At 44.8% G+C, this 16441-nt stretch overlaps 1 protein-coding gene across 2 annotated transcripts in view; it reads left to right on the forward strand.

Moving 5' to 3' along the window:
• The first annotated feature begins 577 nt into the window (after positions 1-577).
• The window catches only part of GLRX3 (glutaredoxin 3), a 43944-nt gene continuing 28080 nt past the window's right edge, over positions 578-16441 (forward strand). For both annotated transcript variants that reach the window (XM_045361754.3, XM_005566755.5), the window contains exons 1-2: positions 578-691; positions 9846-9954. Coding sequence is in view for 1 of the 2 variants with exons in the window: in XM_005566755.5 (XP_005566812.2) it covers positions 600-691; positions 9846-9954 (201 nt within the window). In the remaining variant the exon portion in view is untranslated. The remainder of the gene's footprint in view (positions 692-9845; positions 9955-16441) is intronic.

Below are 16441 nucleotides of genomic sequence, written 5' to 3' on the forward strand. Positions count from 1 at the left end.
ACAGCAAGGAACCCTGACACCCAGGAGCCCCTACTATAGCCAGAAAGCCAGGAACTCTAACACCCAGGAGCCCCTACAGCCAGGAACCCCGACATCCAGGGGTCCCGACAGCCAGAAGCCACTATAGCCAGGAGCGCCTACAGCCAGGAGCCCCTACAGCCAGGAACCCCGACATCCAGGGGTCCCGACAGCCAGGAGCCATTACAGCCAGGAACCCCTACAGCCAGGGGCCTGGACGGCCAGAAGCCACTATAGCCAGAAGCCCTTATAGGGCCAGGAGCGCCTACAGCCAGGAGCCACTACAGCCAGGGAGCCCCGACAGCCCTGACAGCCAGGAACCATGACAGCCATGAACTCCGGAAGCCAGGAGGTCCGCAGCGGAGTGCCCAGACCTGGCAGGGTCAGAGCCCCTCAGCGGGATCCAGAGCCACCCAGCGGGATTCAGCGCCCGCGGCCGAGGCCCTTTCTGGGATTTCTCAGGCTCTGTAGCGTCAGCGCAGGCAGGGGCGGGGCTTTCCCTCGCGCAGCCGCTAAGCTCTCCGCGGGCCCGCCTACATCCGGCCGCCGGCACGCGATTGCTTCTGTCTGGCGGCGGCAGCATGGCGGCGGGGGCGGCTGAGGCAGCTGTAGCGGCGCTGGAGGAGGTCGGCTCAGCCGGGCAGTTTGAGGAGCTGCTGCGCCTCAAAGCCAAGTAAGCGAGGCGGCGAGTGGCAGGAGTGAGGAGCCGGCGGGAGAGGCCGCGAGACCGGGCCGGGAGTGGCCGCGAGACCGGGCCGGTGTGGGGCGGCGGGTGGCCCAGCCCGGCTCCTTGGCGCCCGGCTCGCTTCGGCCTCGGGGGACCGGGCCCGGCCCAACCCGGGATTCCCCCGAGCCTCCGGCGCTGACTGGCCCGAACCGCGGGCTCCCCGCCCCGGAACAGCGAGCAGGGCTCGAGGCTTTTCTCGCAGCCCCGGCCCCGGCCCTCGCTCCGACCCCGACGGCTGTCCAAGCCCGGGGGACGCGACCTTCCCGTCCTCTGGCCTGGGCGGCCCCGCAGCGGGACGGAGGCGGTGACTCAGCCTTGCCGCAGCGGCGGGGCGGGGGACGGGGCGGTGCCGAGACCCCGGCCCACCGCGCCACGGAGCGGGGACCCATGGCTGCGGGCTCCACCTTTCCTGTGCCCGCCGGGAGGGAGCTGCAGACCCGTCGTCGGCCCATTCCTCTTCAGCCTCCCTTCAGGAACGCCCCTGTCGCAGGAAGAGCGGCTGGGGAAGGCCCCGCTGCATTAGCTAGGCCTGGCTGCCTTTTGAAGTCAGCCTTTAAAGTTTGTTGGTCAGCAGGTAGCCTCAGTCTTCAGACCGAACCTGTTGCCGGAGACAGAGGTTTCCTGTTCCATGAACTGGTGTAGTGAGAGTCTGTTCAGATTTGGCGCCGGTGTCAAGTCTTCCATCCCGGGAAGACAAAAGGAGATCCATAGGAATGCATAGAAAACGGTTTCTGGGTGGACTAGAAGCTCTGAACTGCAAGCATGCTTACGAGTAAATGCTTACTGGCGTGCGTGTTTGCGGGGAAAGGTCTGCGCGTGGACTCCCCGTGGTAATACCTCACATTGTAGACTACTCCAAGGACTGAGTTGTTCTCTTAGTTGTATTAATAGCGGTTGCTACGGGAGCTCTTCTGTCGGATTGCCTGGGATCCAGTCCCACCGCAGCCACTCACTAGCCGTGTAACCCCTGGGCACATTTCATACCCAAGCCTCAGTTTCCCAACGATGAAATAGATCAGCACCTATTAGTACCTCAGGGTTGTTGTGAGGGTTAAATGAGATGACGTATGTAAAATACAATTAATACAATGCCTAGTATGCAGGAAACACTCAGTAGATGTTGGCCCTTCGGTAGGAAGCAGAGTGGTTCATGGAATTCACAGGCAAAATATACTTTGTTTTGTTTTGTTTTTGAGACAGGGTCTGGCTCAGTCACCTAGGCTGCAGTGTAGGGGAGTGATCACGGCTCCCTGCAGCCTCAGCCTCCCAGGCTCAAGTGATCCACCCACCTCATCCTCGCATCTTAGCCTCTCGAGTAGCTGGGACCACAGGTGCTCACCACCACGCCCGGCTAATTTTTATATTTTTTTTGTAGAGACGAGGTCTCTCCGCGTTGCCCAGCCTTGTCTCGACCTTCTGGACTCAAGCGATCTATCCTCCTCAGCCTACTAAAGGGTTGGGATTACAGGTGTGAGCTACCACATCTGGCCAAAAATGCTTATTGATCCAGATTTTGTTTTGTTTTGTTTTCAAAACAGGCTGTTGCTCTGTTGCCCAGGCTGAGTGCAGTGGCGTGATCTCGGCTCACTGCAGCCTCTACCTCCTGGGTTCAGGCGATCCTCCCACCACAGCCTCCTGAGTAGCTGGGACTACACGTGCGGTCCACCACGCTGGGCTAATTTGTGTATTTTTCGTAGAGACAGGGTTTCTTTTTTTTTTTTTTTTGAGACGGAGTCTTGCTCTGTCACCCAGGCTGGAGTGCAGTGGCCGGATCTCAGTTCACTGCAAGCTCCGCCTCCCGGGTTTACGCCATTCTCCTGCCTCAGCCTCCCGAGTAGCTGGGACTACAGGCGCCCGCCACCTAGCCCGGCTAAGTTTTTTTTTTTTTTGTATTTTTAGTAGAGACGGGGTTTCACTGTGTTAGCCAGGATGGTCTCGATCTCCCGACCTCGTGATCCGCCCGTCTCGGCCTCCCAAAGTGCTGGGATTACAGGCTTGAGCCACCGCGCCCGGCGAGACAGGGTTTCTTCATGTTGCCCAGGCTGGTCTCTGGAACTCCTGAGCTCAAGTGATTCACCTGCCTCGGCCTTGTAAAGTATTGGGATTACAGGCTTGAGCCACCGTGACCAGCACTGTTGATCTAAATGGAGTGAAATTTTGCTGACTGAATTTGAATTAGAGGCAAGTAGTATACTCTGATTTTGCAATGGAGAGTGCAGGTGAGATGGGGTGTTGCCTTTGGAAAGGGGGAGGGGTGAGAGTTACTGACTAATGGTTAGAAATGCTTTATGGGGGTGATGAAATAACACAGCTCTTTAGGCATTTCAGGTTTACCTGGGAAATTGTTAAGGAAAAAAAGCAGGGATTGTCGGGGGGACATGTGACATTTACTCACTGATGGAAGCTGGGCTCTGACTCATCCAGTACAGATCAGCACAATCACGGGAGTCACCAGAAGTGACCTCTTGAAATGAGCAGGTGGTCTTGTGTGGACCTGCCCTAAGTAAACGTTTTGAATTTACCATCACCTGAAAAGACTGTTTTGTCTATGTGTTTTATATGTTTGTTTTAAATGCTTCATGTTTTAAAAAGTCCTTAAACTATCAAAATGGATAAAAGTTTTTTTTTTTTTTTTTTTTTTTTTTTGAGACAGTCTCTCTCTGTTGCCCAGGCTGGAGTGGAGTGCAGTGGCACAATCTTGGCTCACTGCAACCTCCGCCTCATGGGTTCAAACGATTCTCATGCCTCAGCCTTCCAAGTAGCTGGGATTACAGGTACTCACCACCACTCCTGGCTACTTTTTGCATTTTTAGTAGAGATGAGTTTCACCATGTTAGCCAGGCTGGTCTTGAACTGCTGACCTCGCGTGATCTGCCCGCTTTGGCCTCCCAGCGTGCTGGGATTGCAGGCATGAGCCACCGCGCCTGGCCAAAATGGATAGAAGTTTAAATGTGAATACCATTTGGATGTATCCTTGCCACTGGTCTGTACTTGAAATGACCCAGGAAACAATGTACACTTTCCTTAGTGACTATTTTAAACGGACACATGAGAAACGATGTGTGGCATCTGGGGAAGGAGCAAATTTCTGCAGCTTTTTTGGTGAAGATGGAGACATTTAAGAATATTGTGGGCCGGGCGTGGTGGCTCAAGCCTGTAATCCCAGCACTTTGGGAGGCCGAGACGGGCGGATCACAAGGTCAGGAGATCGAGACCATCCTGGCTAACACGGTGAAACCCCGTCTCTACTAAAAAATACCAAAAAAAGGCCGGGCGCGGTGGCTCAAGCCTGTAATCCCAGCACTTTGGGAGGCCGAGACGGGCGGATCACAAGGTCAGGAGATCGAGACCATCCTGGCTAACACGGTGAAACCCCGTCTCTACTAAAAAATACCAAAAAAAAAAAAAAAAAACTAGCTGGGCGAGGTGGCGGGCGCCTGTAGTCCCAGCTACTCGGGAGGCTGAGGCAGGAGAATGGCATAAACCCGGGAGGCGGAGCTTGCAGTGAGCTGAGATCCGGCCACTGCACTCCAGCCCGGGCGACAGAGCGAGACTCCGTCTCAAAAAAAAAAAAAAAAAAAAAAAAAAAGAGAATATTGTGGTGGCTCACACCAGCAATCCCAGCACTTTGGAAGGATGACTTGAGGCCAGGAGTTTGAGACTAGCTTGGACAACATAGTGAGAACCCATCTCTACAAAAAATAAAAAAAGTAGCCAGGCATGGTGATGCATACCTGTAGTCCCCAGCTACTCAGGAGGCTGAGGTGGGAGGATTGTTTGAGCCCAGGAGTTCCAGGCTGCGGTGAGCTGTGATCCTGCCACTATACTCCAGCCTGGGTGACAGAGTGAGACCCTGTCTCAAAAAACAAACAAAAAGTGCCCGAATTTTAGTACTTGTGTTGATGTAATAATTTTAAATCTACTTTCCAAATCATTGCTTCTCCAATTTTAAAATTTGACATGAATTGAAATTTTTTTCTTTTAAGTAATTGAATCAGATATTTACATGAGTTGCTGAAATCTCAGCTGGTCTGTACAATGGGGTTATTAATATCCATTTGCAGAGTAAGCAGGTTTAGTATATGATACGTTTAATAAGCAGTAGCTGGTATTATCTGCAGATGAATGTAGTAGCAGAATACTATAATAATTGAAAAACAACTATTTGCTGATGAAGAGCTGACGTTTATTACATTGTCTAAAATTACATTAGTCAGGATTTGAATGTGGTTTTTGTCTGATGTTTTTCTCCAACAGTGCACCAGGCATACGGGGCTATCCATTAAGATGGAAAGAATACTGTAACATATAATCCAAAAGGGGATAACGTTTATATTTGTTTCAGATATAGTATGTCCTTATAATACTGGACATTATGTGCTTAATTGAGAAATGGAAGTTAAGCATTAAATAGGAGAATATTGTGGATAATTTCAACTAACAATATCATGTTTTAATGTTTTCAAATGTTTTATATTTTTGTTTCATCTTCTCAACATCCCAGAGTGTTGGTTATTGCTATTTTACAGATGTGGAAGTTAAATTACTCTTCAAAGCCATGTTAGTAATAATGAAACAAATGAATTCTGTTTCTATAGCATACTCTCTTTTTTTCTTTTTTACTTATTTGGGCTCATACTGTTATAAAGTTTGGTAACCTACTTTAATTTTTGAAAAATGTAGTTATATTAGTATTACTGTGGCATTGAAAGTTCTTTGAAAATTTGATTTGTAATGGCTTTATAATATTTTCTTATGACCATTTAAAAACTATTATTGAGCATCAGATTTTTCTGATTTGCTACATAAAATAGTGGGAAAATATCCACATACAGAAAATCTTTTTCTCTTAATTACTCCTTAGGATTGATACTCATGTGTGAGAAATTTCTGAAAGGTCCCAATTTAATTTTTACCGTTAGGACATGAAAGTACTTCTCGTCGTCCTTTTTATCATTGAATATTATGATTTAAACAGTCCTTTTGTTGGCTGGGCATGGTGGCTTATGCCTGTAATCCCAGTGCTTTGAGAGGTGAATGCAGCTGGATTGATTGCTTGAGCTCAGGAGTTTGAGGCCAGCCTGGGCATTGGCGAAACCCCAACTTTACAAAGAACAAAATATGGCTGTAGTCTGGGAGGCGGAGGTGGGAGGATCACCCGAGCCCAGGAAGTCGAGGTTACACTTGCCTTGCACTCCAGGCAGTAAAGTAAGACCCTGTCTCAAAAAAAGAGAAAAAAAAATTTTTTTTGGTCAATTTGGTGAAAAATGGTATCCCAGCTTTATAAAGAAGTTGAAGTGTTACATACAGTAACAAAATGCACAGATCTTAATCATCAGATGTGATGAATTTTCACAATTGTATACATACCAATAACCACCATTCACAGGAAAAATGTAGAACCCAGGAAGTTTTCTATCCCCTTTACCCAAACGACTGATTTCTTACTGTCACCGTAGATGAGTTTTCCCTGCTCTTGGACTTTGTGTGAGTGGAATCATACAGTTCTTTGTCTGTGGCATCTTTTGCTCACATATTTTTGAGCTTCATCCATGTCATTGCCTGTGTTTGTAGTTGGTTCCTTTTTACTGCTAAGTTACATTCCGTTGTATGAATGTCTATCACTTTCCCCCATTGGTGGGCATCTGGCTAATTTCCAGTTTTGAGTTACTATGTATAGGGCTGCCATGAGCATTCTTGCTTGAGGCCTCTGAACCTCTGGTTTGTTCTCGCCATCCTTAGGCAATGGAGCCTCCCTGGATCCTCTTCATTGCTGGAGGCTATGGTGGGCAGAGGCTTCTGAGGGAGGGTTTTGAGGGGTCAGGCCTGTGTTCTAGTTTTAGGGGCCAGAATTCAGTTCCAGGGCCCCAGACAACTGCAAGGAAAAGACTGAAAAATGTAATCTAGCTGAATGCACAGGAGGAAAATGAAACAGTGCTTGATTGAAACAGCACAGTCTTTGCCTTGGACCTGAGGCGCCACCTACTTAACCATTGAAGTTGCTGAGTTGTGCTGGATGCAAATTAACAGCCAGTGATTGGGGGCTCCTCGAATGTGTCCTTCCCTGCCTTAGGTGGGTCTTTATTTGGAGCATCCTGCTTTCCTTTTGTGTGCCTGTGGACACTCTCCCTTCCTCAGTCCTGCCAGTGGTCTCTGCTCTCTATTTTCCTACGTTTCGACAAATGACCTTGCTTCCCACCTGAGAGAAAACAGGACTTCAGGTAGTATCTCCCCGAGCCCTCCTTCCACTCTTACCTATCCCAACACTTACCATTTATTTGTAGCCTTACCCATTCTTAATTCCTTGGCTCCTGACTCAGAGGAGACTGCCTCCTTCTTCTGCAAGGTAAGCTCTTCTCTGCTCTGGATTTCCCCTCTCCTGCCTCTTCTGAGTCCTTGCATCCTCAGCTATCTTGTGTCTACAGCCTTTCCCTCTCCATTTGCACTATCCCCTGGTAAAGTAAACATATGAAGATTTTCTTGTATTAAAAAAGCCCATTCCTTGATTTTGTCTTTCCCTCTGCCTGTACAGATCTCTTAGAGTATATCTCTCTTTCCTCATCTTCACTTCAGTCCTCAGTGGACTGCAGTCTGACCTGTGCTTCTGCTATTCTATTGAAGTTACTCCGTTAGTTGCCCTTTCCCACTGCATTGGATGATTGTCACTCTCTCTTGACACTCTTCTGTTGACTTCTTTGAGACCCTTTAGTCTTCCAGTACCGCCTAGGATCCCTCCTCTGCTTCACTACATGAATTCCTTCTCCTCCATCTGTCCTAACTGAATGTTGCTAAGCCCCCTGAGGCGCTGACCTCGGGTCTCTTCTGTGTCCCTCTGTATCCCTTTGCAGTTTGGTGCCGGCACTGTTCCTTTCTTGATTCCCAAATCTGTATATCAAGTGCAGACTTCTTCCCTGAGGTCTAGACATCATACTAACAGCCCATTAAACTTCCTTTCCTCAGGTTGGCAGCTTCTGCACTATGATTTGAGGCATAGTTTCACCACTAGCCGTCAGTCGCTAAGCCAGAACTTGGAGTCAGCTGTAGACCGCCTCATCTGTCACCAAATCCTGTCCTTTCTACCTTCGAAATCCTCATGCTGCTCTTTGCTTCTGCTTTCCTGACACTTTATTGTAGGCTTATTCTCTTCTCACTGGTGTTATTTGATCGGTTTTTACAGTTTGTTATTCCTTTCTTTACCCATAGGTTAGTTGTCCTTGTTTCTTTTTGCCATAGAACATATTTCTGTTCGTGATTTTTCAGTTTTTTTTGGGAGGTGGTATTATATTTGAACAGAATTCCATAAAACTGAAGGATTTTTCAGTTGGATATGACCATAGATATCTTTGCCAAGATAATTTTGTATGAAAGCTAACTAAAGTAGATACTGAGTTATTAATCTATTCTGTGTGTTCATACTATAAATGTTTAGAAATTTATTATTATTATTTTTTTAATGGGTCTTACTCTGTTGCCCACAGTGGAGTGTAGTGGTACGATCATAGCTCATTGCAACCTCGACCCCCTGGGCTCAAGTGATCCTTCCACCTTAGCCTCCCAAAATGCTGATTACAGGCATGAGCCACCTTGCCTGGCCTATAAAAATCTCTTTTTTTTTTTTTTTTTTTTTTTTGAGACAGAGTCTTGCTCTGCTGCCCAGGCTGCAGTGCAGTGGTGTGATCTCAGCTCACTGCAACCTCTTGCCTCCCGGGTTCAAACAGTTCTTCTGCCTCAGCCTTCTGAGTAGCTGGGATTACAGGCATACATCAGCACACCTGGCTAATTTTTTGTATTTTTAGTAGAGATGGAGTTTCACCATGTTAGCCAGGCTGGGCTTGAACTGCTGACCTCAAGTGATCTGCCTGCCTCGGCTTCCCAAAGTGCTGGGATTACAGGTGTGAGCCACTGTGCCAGGCCTGGAAAAATCTTTTGTAGCATAATATTAAAAAGTATAAAAGAATGTCTTTGTGAAAGCAGTTCTATTCTTTTCCTCGTTTTCCACTGGCATGCCTTCATTTTCAACACTTACTATTGTTTCTATGGCCACGGTTATGTCTCTTCATCACTATACCACATTTAAAAAGTAAATAATGATATTACTAGTAATAATGTGTCTACAACCATTTTTCACAAACATTGTGCCATTAATACGGAAATTCAGTTTCCACTTTGCCCAGGGGTCTGAAAATATAGTTGATTTACCCGGCTTTTTTTTTAGTTTTGTTTACTTTAAGTTCTGGGATACATGTGCAGAACATGCAGGTTTCTTACATAGGTATACATGTTCCATGGTGGTTTGCTGCACCTGTCAATCCATCATCTAGGTTTTAAACCCTGTATACATTAGGTGTTTGTCCTAATGCTTTCCCTCCCCTTGGCCCCTACCCCCTGACAGGCCCCGGTGTGTGATATTCCCCTCCCTGTATCCATATGGTCTCATTGTTCACCTCTCACTTATGAGTGAGAACACGCAGCATTTGTTTTTCTATTCCTGTGTTAGTTTGCTGAGAATGGTGGCTTCCAGCTTCATCCATGTCCCTGCAAAGGACATGAACTCATTCCTTTTTATGACTGCATAGTATTCCATAGTATATATGTGCCACATTTTCTTTATCCAGTCTATCATTGATGGGCATTTGGGTTGGTTCCAAGTCTTTGATATTGTAAATAGTGCTGCAATAAACATGTGTGCATGTGTCTTTATAGTAGAATGATTTATAATCTTTAGGGTATATACCCAGTAATGGGATTGCTGGGTCAGATGGTATTTCTGGTTCTAGATCCTTGAGGAGTTGCTACACTGTCTTCCACAATGGTTGAACTGATTTACACTCCCAACAACAGTGATTTACATGACTTTTAATTGATGTGGATGAATATTCAGATCTACTTCAAATGGGCTTGACTCAAAATGCCATTGACTTGAAAATTTATCTGAAAGTCTCAAGACTTTGCAGAGTGCATTTACATTCTAGCAATATGAAAAACTTCAGGCAGTTCTTTTAAAGTTTTTTTTTTCTTTTTGGTAATTTAATCTATATCAGTATTTGTTTATTTCCAAAATTGTTATAATTTTAAATCAATGCATTTAATTGATTTACAGATCCCTCCTTGTGGTCCATTTCTGGGCACCATGGGCTCCACAGTGTGCACAGATGAACGAAGTTATGGCAGAGTTAGCTAAAGAACACCCTCAAGTTTCATTTGTGAAGGTATTTATATTTCAATGTCATGTCTTTTATGAATTTAATTCTGATTTATGGGTTAGATTAGGGCTGGGCGTGGTAGCTCACGCCTGTAATCCCAGCACTTTAGGAGGCTGAGGCGGGAATATCATCTGAGTTCAGGAGTTTAAGATCAGCCCAGCCAACATAGTGAAACCCTGTCTCTACTAAAATACAAAAATTAGCTGGGCGTGGTGGGGGGACGGTGCCTGTAATCCCAGCTGTGTGGGAGGCTAAGGCAGGAGACCCTTTTGAACCTGGGAGGCAGAGGTTGCAGTGAGCGAGATTGCGCCACTGCACTCTAGCCTGGGTGACAGAGCGAGATACTGTCTCTGAAAAATACATAAATAAAATAAAAGATCAGATTTTATTAACTAATATAAAGATGGAGTGGTGTGGAATTCCAAATATCTGTGATTGATGTGGGATCTGTTATTTTTGCACATTATTCTTAAAAATCTTAAAATAATTTTGCTTTTCTTTTTTTTTTTTTTTTTGAGACGAGTCTTGCTCTGTCGCCCAGGCTGGGGTGCAGTGGTGCGATCTCGGCTTACTGCATCCTCTGCCTCCCTGGTTTAAGCGATTCTCCTGCCTCAGCCTCCTGAGTAGCTGGGATTGCAGGCACCCACCACCACGCCCAGCTAATCTTTTGTATTTTTGGTGGACGGGGTTTCACCATCTTAGCCAGGATGGTCTCGGTCTCCTGACCTCGTGATCTGCCTGCCTCGGCCTCCCAAAGTACTATGATTACAGGCGTGAGCCACCACGCCCGGCCAAATGTACACTTTTCCTCGATCATCCTCGGGTGTGGGGCATGACTATCAAACATCAAGGTGGCTGTGGGCTGGAGTTTTGGAGAGCACAGGCAGACGAGTTAGTTCCCTGTGGGTAACTGTGGTTTTAAGACATTTAAAATAGTAACACAAATTATGTCATTGAAAAGCTAGGTGTGCTGTGGAAAATAGTTCAGGAAAGGGTATGTAAATGCTGCTAGGGACCAGGGAACAGGAAGTTGCTATCTTGGTTTAGATGAAGGCAGACAGACCTATGGGAGAAGGTGAAAGTCTTTCTAACCTGTTCAGAATGCGGAGGAAGAGGGAAGCCAGTCAGTCTCTTCCTTGCCTCTTTTGTTTTTCACTCTGGTTTGTGTGCTCCTCCATTCCTGCTTCTGTCTTGAGTGGATAAGTACTAGGAAAGCCATAGTTGTGACTGTGGATTAACTCAATTGGTTTAGCACATTGAAAATACTATTTAGGACTTAGTACTGGTTTAGGCAACAGGGCCAAAATATGTGTTGAAAGTCTTAGAAATGAATTATCAGGAGGGAGGTGCACCTTGTATTCCAAAGCCTGAATCCTTAAGATTTAAAAAAAAAAAAAAGAAAAACCAAAGTCTTATTTTTTAAAACAAGAATCTGTGAGTTCAGAGTACATGTTATCCAGTATACTCATATATGGGGTTAAAAATAACATCAACTGTATTGGTCTTATGTCTCTTTTTATGTAAACTGAAAACAGAATTCTGACAGGATAATTCATTCGTGTAGTAGGTGATAAAATTTTCAGGCAGCTTCTGTAGCAATAAGTTTGCTTTGAATAGGTATTGTACTTAGATGGCTCAAAATACTGAACAGTATAGAAAGGTGTCCATTGAGAAGGCTCACCCCATTCCTCCGTTGTCACCCTTGTGTCCCACCACATAAGTAACTGCTTGTATTAATTTTGTATGAATCCTTCTAGTGTTTCTTTATGCAAATAGGGCAGATGTGAATATAGTGATTAGGTTTTTAAAATTTAAGGGCTTATTTAAAATTCCAATGAAATGTATAATGTAACTTTAGAGTGTAACCCTAAAATGTCCAATATAAATAATAGAAGGAGGGCATTAAAACTGCATGTTTGGTCAGTGATAAAAGATAATGATTACAAGTGAAATGAATGATTAAACATTTCAATCATAAGATTAATCGAGATGATGGTAATTGTTCTAAGTCTGCTTTTATGTGTATCATGTTACTGGTTTAGGTAACACATTGTTCTTAGCTGCTATCTGAATGATTTATTTAAAGTGACTATAGAATTACTTCTCACATTGGTACCAGACTTGGCAATGAGATTTTAAGTTGTTCAAGTGCTTAAGTATCTCTGTGAGCCAAAGGTTGGAGGAGCCCTCAGCGATTTTGGGTTGTGGGGGATACCTGAGCCTGACTGCACCTGCCACTCATGAGGATGATGACAGCGTAAGATTGGTCATTCTTCCAGGAGTCATCACTTTCTGGAAATTCACTCTATAACATAGTTTTCTTTCATTAGCCATCATTAGGGGCAAAGGTAAGGTACTTGCTGAACAATAGTAAGTAAAAGAGAAGTAGAATGAGATATCATTGGTCTTTCCCAGTAAGAGAGGCATGCAGGCTGGGCGCCGTGGCTCACACCTGTAATCCCAACACCTCTTGAGGCTGAGGTGGGAGTATTGCTTGTGGCCAGGAGTTCAAAACCAGCCTGATGCACATAGCAAAACCATCTCTACACAAGAAAAACTAAAAAAGTTAGCTGTGCATGTTGGCGTGCACCTTTAGTCCCAGTTACTCGGGAGGATAAGGCAGAGGATTCCTTGAGCCCAGGAGGTCTCAAGGCAGTCACACCACTGGGTGACATAGGGTGAGACCGTGTCTGAAAAAAAAAGGAATGTAGTTCATTTTAAAACTGCTTTCTTTTTGTTAATGAGAGTTTTTGGAAAGTTCTAGAGTATGAACTAATGTTCTTCTACTTTATCTTGTGTCTATTTGATTTCTTAGTCTTTTTTTTGGAGACAAGGTCTCACTGTTATTACCCAGGCTGTAGTTCAGTGGTGTAATCTTGGCTCACTGCAGCCTCTACCTTCCAGGCTCAAGCAATTTCCCCACCTTAGCCTCCCGAATAGCTGGTACTGCAGGTGTGCACCACCCTGCCCAGCTAATTTTTGTATTTTGCTTGTTGCTTAGGCTGGTCTTGAACTCATGGACTCAAGCAGACTGCCTACCTTGGCCTCCCAAAGTGCTCGTAGTACAGATGTGAGCCACTTTGCCCTTCAGTCTTTTTTTTTTTTTAATGATAAAATAATTTGGCATTTTTGGCTTGTAAAGGGATCAGTTCTTTTTTGTGACTGGGATTTATAAAATCATTTAAATAAGTGATCATAAACTAGATATTTTTAAACAGGTTGTAAACTTTTGTGACTATCAATAATTTCTTATTTTGTAGGAGCTGGTAAAATAGAGTTAGAAGAGTTAGTCACCCATTTTTGGTCAGAGTAGTTAGTTTGTGCTCATTGGAATTGAATGCTGAAGGACAAGGTTTTCATATTTATTGCGTCTGAATCCCTCATTCTCTATATTGATGGTATGGTCGTAAAGTGTATTTGGGGTGGGGCACAGTGGTTCACACGTGTAATCCCGGCACTTTTGGAGGCTTCTTTGGGAGGCGTGAGTGGGAGGATTGTTCAAGGACATGAGTTTGAGACCAGCCTGACAACATAGCGAGACTTCATCTCTGCAGAATAAAAATTTAAAAAACTAACTGTGTACACCTGTTGCCCCAGCTACTTGGGAGGCTGGGGTGGGAGGATTGCTTAAGACTAGGAGTTAGAGGCTGCAGTGAGCTCTGATTGTGCCACTACACTCCAGCTTGGGTGACAGAGTGAGACCTTGTCTCTTAAAAAAAAAATTAAAAGTGCATCTGTACTCCTTTTGGGTGCTGTGTTTATAATGGGTGGTGTTCCATTTACCTGAGTCACTGACATGTATAGTGGGCTCTTCTGGGCTCCATCCTGAGGCTGTCACACCTCCAGTGGCACGGAAGAGATGATGTGGTATTTCTATCACTAAAAGGAGTTCAAGACCGGCTTGAGTAACATGGTGAAACCCTGTCTCTACTAAAAATACAAAATTTAGCTAGGTGTGGTGGCGTATGCCTGTCATCCCAGCTACTCAGGAGGCCGAGGCAGGAGAATCACTTCAACCCAGCAGGCGGAGCTTGCAGTGACCGGAGATCGCGCTACTGCACTACAGCCTGTGCGACAGAGCGAGACTTTGTCTCGAAACAGAACAAAAAAGTCTTAGAGAAACCTTACGTTTATTCAGAATAAAATGAAATACTTAAAATATCTTAATGCCTTTTATTTTCAAATTACATTGTCAGTACCTTCTCTCATACTGATCCTTGTTTGTGTCTTTACCTAAAATAGGAGTACACCTTTGTCATTTAATTAATTGTTTGATAGAATCTTCCAAAATATGGTATCTGGCAGAGGGGATGGGAGAGAGGAAGAATAGCACAAGGCTTTGTTGGGTGCCTGCTGCTGGTTGTATTTGAGATCCAAATCAGCTATTTTGTATGAAAGTTTAGCTATTTTTTCCTGTAGCTTTTTGTTTGTCTCTGAACTTAGTCTGTGCCATGGGTTGCTTGGATCAGGAAATGCCCTACGTTTTTGTCTGTATTGTCATTCGATTCCTCTTTTCATTGTCTCCTTGACTAGATGTGAGATACTTGAGATGGGGACCTTTACCTTACCAGGTTTTCATTAGTAAAAAAATAATAATAATAATAGGGCTGGGCATGGTGGCTCACGCCTTTAATCCCAGCACTTTGGGAGGCTGAGGCGGGCGGATCACGAGGTCAGGAGATTGGGACCATCCTGGCTAACATGGTGAAACCCCGTGTCTACTAAAAATACAAAAAAAAACCCAGCCAGGTGTGGTGGCACGTGCCTCTATTCCCAGCTACTCGGGAGGCTGAGGCAGGAGAATCGCTTGAACCCGGGAGGCAGAGGTTGCAGTGAGCTGAGACCACATCACTGCATTCCAGCCTGGGCAACAGAGCAAGACTCCGTCTCAAAAAAAAAGAAAAAAATGACTTTCCTTTGTTGGGGTGGCTCCTGCTTTCCATGCAAGCCTTCCTGATCCCACTTCCAGCTTAGTACTCTCATCCTGCTAGGCTGTGGTATACTCATTTTACCATATCATGTGCTTCAGCGCAAACATTCTCAAAGTCAGACTTACCACCTGGCTGGTTGGTGAGATTTTATACTATTGTATTTTATTTGACATTAATTTTGTTTGTATAGTAGCTGCTGTACTTGCGTTTTATGTTGACTGTAATTTAAAATATACGATCAAGGTTATGGAGGAGTTACATATTTAAATGTATTTTTGCTTCTTAAAAAACAGGAGGCCGGGCGCGGTGGCTCAAGCCTGTAATCCCAGCACTTTGGGAGGCCGAGACGGGCGGATCACGAGGTCAGGAGATTGAGACCATCCTGGCTAACACCGTGAAACCCCGTCTCTACTAAAAAATACAAAAAACTAGCCGGGCGAGGTGGCGGGCGCCTGTAGTCCCAGCTACTCGGGAGGCTGAGGCAGGAGAATGGCGTAAACCAGGGAGGCGGAGCTTGCAGTGAGCTGAGATCCGGCCACTGCACTCCAGCCCGGGCGACAGAGCGAGACTCCGTCTCAAAAAAAAAAAAAAAAAACAGGAATCTTTAAAGTTTATTCTTATTTTGAAAGTGCGACTGTCTTAAAGATACAGATTGCATTGTTGAATTTCTAAAGGTCTGTACAATCATAAATGTAAGTGTAGTTTATGTTTAATATCTGAGTGTATAATTATTTTGTGTAAACAGATAGTGTTGGGCAATCTTCTGAAGGATACCAACTAACTGTATAACCAGGTGCACGCTAACTAGTGGAATTAAACATTTTCAGTGTAAGAGAATGTTGGCCAATTTATTTGGCATCTTAAGAGAGCATATGTTGGATTTCATTCTACAGGAAGGAACTCTAAAAATGCTTCTCAGATAATTCTGGTAGAATTGTTAAATCTTAAAAAGACTGTAGGTTTTTATCTGTGCTATCTTGGTAATTTAAAAAACCCACAATTAACATGGTTTTATTAGCTGTTTCTGGGCTAAGTTTGGTGAAAGTCTTTAAAGAAGTTATCAAAACTTTTTTTTTAAAAATTATTATTATACTTTAAGTTCTAGGGTACAGGTGCACAACATGCAGGTTTGTTACATAGGTATACATGTGCCATGTTGGTTTGCTGCACCCATCAACTCATCATTTACATTAGGTATTTCTCAATGCTATCCCTCAGCTCCCCACCCCCAGCAGGGCCCTGGTGTGTGATGTTCCCCTCCCTGTGTCCATGTGTTCTCATTGTTCAGCTCCCACTTATGAGTGAGAACATGCGGTGTTTGATTTTCTGTCCTTGTGATTGTTTGCTGAAAATGATGGTTTCCAGCTTCATCCATGTCCCTGTAAGGACATGAACTCATCCTTTTTTAGGGCTGCCTAGTATTCCATGGTGTATATATATGTGCCACATTTTCTTTATCCAGTTTGTTATTGTTGGTTTAAAGTCTCTTTTATCAGAGACCAGGATTGCAGTCTCTGCTTTTTTTGCTTTCCATTTGCTTGGTAGGTCTTCCTCCATCCCTT

This window comes from Macaca fascicularis, chromosome 9 (assembly GCF_037993035.2).
Source record: "Macaca fascicularis isolate 582-1 chromosome 9, T2T-MFA8v1.1".
Taxonomy (NCBI): Eukaryota; Metazoa; Chordata; class Mammalia; order Primates; family Cercopithecidae; genus Macaca; species Macaca fascicularis.